This window comes from Poecilia formosa, unplaced genomic scaffold, assembly GCF_000485575.1.
Source record: "Poecilia formosa unplaced genomic scaffold, Poecilia_formosa-5.1.2 Scaffold175, whole genome shotgun sequence".
Taxonomy (NCBI): Eukaryota; Metazoa; Chordata; class Actinopteri; order Cyprinodontiformes; family Poeciliidae; genus Poecilia; species Poecilia formosa.
Window position 1 is genome coordinate 1,283,520 of NW_006800114.1, and position 6,124 is coordinate 1,289,643.

Sequence of the window (6,124 nt, forward strand, 5' to 3'; positions counted from 1 at the left end):
GCCTCTGCAAAAATTAGAAAAACTATTTAAGAAGTGATTACATATATTATCATATTGTGTTTGTAAAACTTAAAAAAAAAATGCTGACCGTAAGCTGAAGCTTTCAGAAAGGGAGAGGCACAATAGAGTCCACCTAAAATACAAAGCACGGATCCAGACCAGCCTATGAAGAGAGCCGTTCCCAGTTCAAACCTACGTAGGGAAAAAACTCAAATCTGCTCAACAGGTTCATGTGAATCTTTGGCTGAGATGTTTTATGATCCTGGTTACGTACTTCTGTGCAACGAATATTGGGTCAAAGAAGTCTGTTGTGATCCTATGAGCATATATGGAACATGCAGTCAAGCAGCAGATCCCTGTTCAGACAATATTCATTAATTTCCAGAGGAAGTTTGGGTATTCTGATTGAATTTCAACTCGTATGTCAAGACTCACCACTGAGAATGAAGTGGAGGCCTGACAGAACAGTCAGACGAGCCTTGGTGGTGTCCGAGCCCCCTATTTTTGTTCACTTCATTCCCAACAATGCCAAAGCGACACCAAAGAAACCCAGGCAAACGACAGCGATCATCAAACCCCGACACACCTGGATATGTGCTGTAAGTTGAGAATAAAACGGAATTTTTGCAAAAGTGGGCAGTAACTGTGCAGCTTTACAATACCTTCATATCAACGTCTTCAACAAATGTTTAATAAAGTATTTAGTTGAAACAATCTATTTGGAATATTTCTCTCATTCCACCAAAAAATGGTGACATTTAAGCACAAGTATTCACTCCCATTGTAGATACATCCCCAAGAAGAGTTAAAACTGTAATTCCTGCCAAAACTGCTTCAACAAAAAATATTAAAGCCCAGTAATGAAATCTTAGTAAACTGTTTGTTTAAAAGTTAACATGAAAATACATTTAGAGAAACGACTGAAAGTGTGTTATTTTAGTAAAAACTACTCAAGTCTGCTATTGTATGAGGTTGACATTTATGTTTGTTCCTTTTTAAAGATAAATTTCCACCTTAGGATTTTTGTTTTGATCAAGGGTATCTGCCATATTGTGGGAGAAATAGGAAGTCATTTTAAATACACCTTAGATGTCAGATTTAAGCATTTTTATGACTTTTGTCATAATAACTACAAAAAACAAACCTATGATGCAACGACTTAGGTTACAAAACAAACAGTGAAGTAGTTTTACAGGTAAAAAAATGGAAGTAAAAATTGATGAAAGGGTAAACTTTCCCATTACAGCAAATGCTTGTGCAGACATGGCCATGGTTCTGCAATAATGAGACGTCGAAATTTAGTATTTAGAAAAATGGACCAATGCACAAACTAAATAAGATGTATTTAAAGGCCCTTAGTGTATTCTGGTTGGTCGCAAATTACCCTTTATGTTTGTATGACTTTGTCGCATTGGGTCATATGACAATGGGAGGTCTTACCAGTCTAGCACACCTACTTCCCTGACACACTTCAGGTGGTCTTTATTATTAAGACGTTGCAACTTATGGTGAAAATATTAAGTTCGAAATCAATTTCCCTATTGTGGATTTACACAAGTACACAATGATATACCTCAATATGGTCTTGGCTTCCAGCAGTCACAAAGTTTAAACATCCACTAACTCACCATCCAGTGCCAGCATCGACATGAAGTCTTTGCAGTTGGACACCCCGGTGGAATCAGTCACGCATGTTTTCCACAGATTAGACCAGAACGTTGCAGTCGTGATAACCGTCCCGTCCACGGACGACACCTTCCAGTAGTCTGTGGGCACTGTGGACGATATCAAGATCCACCCAGAGATAGTTAGAAGAAAGGCAACGATCTCAGTTGCCATGTTGCCCATTTTTTCCACTCAAGATTTGGTTCAGAGTGAGATCTTTCCCTCAGGAGAAATTGGAGAGAAAGTGGGTTGGTCTGACGATGAAAGGCATGTTGGAGTTGGCAGGTTGTGCAGAATTTTGCTTCTGCCTCACATGCCCAGCCTTGGAGGCCTTGGTGAACAGCCAGAGATCATGTAATGTGTTTAGGAAGTGTTGTGGATGGATCTGCTGTGATTAAAACCCAAGTCATTACTTCAGATCCATAATCTGCAAGGGGAATGTGAGGTCAGTCTTTAATTAAAAGAAACTAAAATGTTTTTGACTGACGGGGGGAACTACAAGGAGTAAAAAATGGGAAACACAAATAACTGGGAGACAACAGCTTTGTCCACAATGTTTCTCCTCTTAAGGGGATTATGGTTGCTTCTTGATCATAACTAATCAATATTTGAATTTTTGTACTTTGTTCTGACAAAGTACAGAAATTGACAAAACATCTGTTACTGCATTATAGCACCACCATGTGGCAGAAAGAAGAACCAGTTATTAGAAAGAAATATCTGTTCACTCATGGCTATAGGTTTTGAGACAGTCAGGACTCATTGCTCTAAAACTTTAAATATTAAGTTCCATTGGGATACATCTAGAAAACCTCAGGAGAAAAACGAGAAGAAATTCTGAACCACCTAACATCTTAAAATGCAGTGGAGGAGCAGCGCCACCCTAAGCATCCACTAGATGGCGGTGTTCCTCACCTAATCTTTCAAACCAAGTTCATTACTGCCGATAAGGCCTTAATCAGTCGCTCCATCTCCTCCTATATCCTACCTTCACCCATAAGCAAGAACCTAGGATACATTGACTCCTCTGTTTGAGGCAAAGACTGGCCCCTCACCAGGAGGGAGCAGTTCACCTTTTTCCAAGTTCAGAACGGTTGCTTCTGACTCACTTCTGTCTCTCTTCCCGGCTGCTTTAAAATACTGGAAACCATTCCAGGAACAAAACGTCTCTTAGCTTAGTTGCAATTGTGGAGATTAGCTAAACTTTTCTTTCATTACAGTTATTTTTGAGCTCAAAAGAGTGAAAAACTTTTGGGAATCTTAATCCTTCAATTTTTTTTAATATTAGGGAGACGTTTTAACCAAGGGGTGGCCGGATGTTTTGGTCCAGACATGTTCTACATAAGTTTAACTTCGCAGATGGTTATTTCTTATTTGTCTTCTGTCAGTGCAGGAATCATATGCAGCTATCGTATTTCAACAGCAGCACTGGACTTTGAGCTAGGATTGGAGGGGAAAAACAAAGGGTAGTGTGAGTGGTGTGGAAGTCTGAGACAGGCTTAAAGTTAAAGGCCTGTGTGAAATTTATAAGGAGGAGGTGGACATGTTGGCACAGGTCCACTCGTATTTGGTACTCAGGTCAAAGTGACTCAGCATTTTGGGATCCGTAATAATCTCGTACCAGAAAAGCATTCCATATTTGAATTCTGACCTGATTTTGAGCAGTTCAAAGAAAAGATAAGTCCTCCTAATCTTTGTTCATTCCAGAGAAGGAAACATTTTAATTCCCAGAAACATTATTAAGACGCTACCGGCTACCCTTCAGGTTACCTGTTTTATAAGCGCTCATCAGACAGTGTCTGGGGTCATAAACTGAGAACAGGTACAACCTTTGCAGGGGAAGAATTCCAGGAAATCCAAGCTCAGCTATTTTTACCATCAGTAAATGGCACAGAGGCAGGTGCTGAGAGTGTCTTTTATGAAATCTCTAGATAGTTAAACCCTGAGACGTACGTTACCATGGCTGCTGTTGCTGGGATGTTTTAGAAAGGCCCCCTCCTTAATCCTGTAAAGCATCCAATTCAAAGGGAAACAGCCGGTACAGGTTGTTTCTGCGATAAAGTACGCTGATGATCATGATCATCTGATAACTTTGGGTAAGGAAATTGCCAATTGGTAATGTCAGCAATAGTTTTGTAACTGCAGTATTTAAGTCATGAAATGGATGCAAGTCGGGTAAAACAGTATCAAAAGTTAAACAAGTTTTTCTGGCTTTAAGGTGAGTAAAAGAGACAAGAAGGCCAATCGTACCACTATAACAATCCAAGACTGTAGACTTCCTAAATGGAAGAATTGTAGCTGTTTTTGTTTTAAGTTGTGGAAACTGTAACTCTGTCCATAAAGATCTAACTAGCTGTTTACTTGAAAGAGTAAATACTTCTGTAAGTCAAAGGTAAAAGAATGAAACAATATTTTCTGGCCACATATTCTCAACTGGATTTACATCTACGCCCTTACCCTTGCGTTTACCCTGCTTCATTGCATTGCATTAAGTTGATGCCATGTAAATGACTGATATGCTATTTGTGTGACCAAAATATCCAGTGAGTGTACTTCGAATTTTTATAACCATTTTGCAATTATTTGTGTAGGACAGCAATAGCAATCCTGTCCGCTCTTTTCCTCTATTTGTCATCTTGCTGATTTTTACAGAGACCAGTAAAGACAATGTTGCAGTCATCTAAGCTACTGAAACTAACAAGCATGCACTAGTCTTTCTGTGGCCTGTGTTGATGAAATCCTTTATTCTGGCGATGTTTTTTAAGTAAGCTGGTTTGGTAACAGAGATTTTGTGCTTGTGAACTTTTAGATCCAAGTCCAAAGCTGCACACAGGTTCCTTGCATTCTCTGTGGTTTTTAGGCCAATTGATTTTTTTATTGTTTTTTGTCTAATGATCTTTGCCAGAAGTAGGAGATTGGATGTTGGTTTGTAATTACATACTGATGCATCTTCATTTGTTTTCTATAAAACAGGTTTATCACTCCAGTTCTAAAAGCTGTTTTTCAAAACTCAACGGTCAGTAAAAAGGCAGCAAGGTGTAGATTTCAAGTTGTCAGAAAGATATAACTCTCACTCATTTCAGCTCTTGATAGTAAACATGAATATTTCCACATAAATATGATAGACGAAGGTTTCATCTGTGAGTGGTTGTTTTTGTGGCTGGTTGGTTGGTGATTGAAGAACAGAGCAGATGTATTTAGCAGTGAGAACAGCGTGGGAAAGCTGTACTTATCCACTGGACATTATTCTCACCAGCTCTTTGAATAATCTCCCGCTGTCTTTTCTCCTTTGGCCTTTTCTCCTAGTCAGTGCTAGCTAAACATCGACAGGAGGAAAACGTGAGTCATCGAGCGTTAGCCATTCTGCTCTATTATGATTAGACTAACATTGACAGTATAATTGTTTACCTAAGCTACACGTGAGCGAGTTGCTTCAGAAGGTTCCTTGAGCACGATAGCAGCAATAGGAGGCTGAAGGGAGTGCCATGCTGGGAAGTGGCTCAGCAGGAAACACCTGTGGAGAGTCAAGGGGCTTCTCTCATACGCAGGCTCCTTCTGTTTATGCATAGGATATCCTCTCTGTGTTGACAGCATGCCTTGTGTGTCTTTCTGTATCAAACCAAAGAGTGAGAGAATAAAAGGAAGTTCCTCCACCGTGGAAAGTTGAGGGGAAAACTCCTTACTACCTTAATTCAGTCCTCTCACATGACAATTGGTGTACTAGTTAGCTTCTAAAAAGCCCTATGAACGTTTAACTGTGTCATCATGATGAAAACATGCAGTGAGATGTTCTATATAATAACCATGTGACAGAAATGAAGGAACTTGAACTTATGCTGAGTCATAAAAATGTGATTTTAACTAATGAAACACTGGAGATTTATTTGGACATCTTTGACGTGTTGTAAGTCTAGAATACAGTACCTTGCGTAATATATACTCATTAATTTGTTTGTTCCCCATATAAACATGTTAATACCTCAGACATCATTGATTTTTGTTGGACATACATTTATTTTCAGTTCCTTTTACAGTTTATCTCCTAAATAAAATCACAACATTTTTATTTGCAAAATATTTTAAATTCACAATAATGTACTGCTTTGTATATGTCTGTCACATAAATTGCTAACAAAATTCATTGAAGTCTTGGATTGTGATGTCACAAAATGTGGATTAAATGAATTTCATAATGTATTCTAAAACTGTTAATGGTTTAATGAGATATTTAATTTTTAACCAATCTTTAGAACATAAAGAGACAAATATATAAGTGGAAATATTTTAGATATCTTCTGAGTTAAAATTACATGTAGGTAACTGTGTCAAAAATACCGAGTTAAAGTCGTAAAAGCGCCGTCGTCACCTAGCCAATAGCATAGAAAGAATGTTTTTTTTTCTGGCCAATCAGGTGTATTGAGGGCGGGGCGAATGGGAGTTCTTTCTGTTTCTTTTATTT

The 6,124-nt window shown here is 38.5% G+C and overlaps 1 protein-coding gene across 1 annotated transcript; it reads right to left on the bottom strand.

Moving 5' to 3' along the window:
* Window positions 1-259: 259 nt before the first annotated feature.
* LOC103147228 (claudin-10-like) lies at window positions 260-1,889 on the bottom strand. Its single transcript, XM_016678233.1, has 2 exons — window positions 1,629-1,889; window positions 260-597 (listed from the first exon to the last, which is right to left on the bottom strand). Exons 1-2 carry the CDS (start codon window positions 1,846-1,848, stop codon window positions 509-511), a joined length of 309 nt encoding a protein of 102 aa, XP_016533719.1. The 5' UTR covers window positions 1,849-1,889; the 3' UTR covers window positions 260-508.
* Window positions 1,890-6,124: the final 4,235 nt, after the last annotated feature.

What these genes read in the sequence shown, in the direction of transcription:
- LOC103147228 (XM_016678233.1), bottom strand. Translation starts at nt 1,848, where the DNA reads ATGGGCAACATGGCAACTGAGATCGTTGCCTTTCTTCTAACTATCTCT. An exon ending in GTCGATGCTGGCACTGGATG is followed by an intron (nt 598 to 1,628) that starts GTGAGTTAGTGG and finishes CTCAACTTACAG; the next exon opens with CACATATCCAGGTGTGTCGG.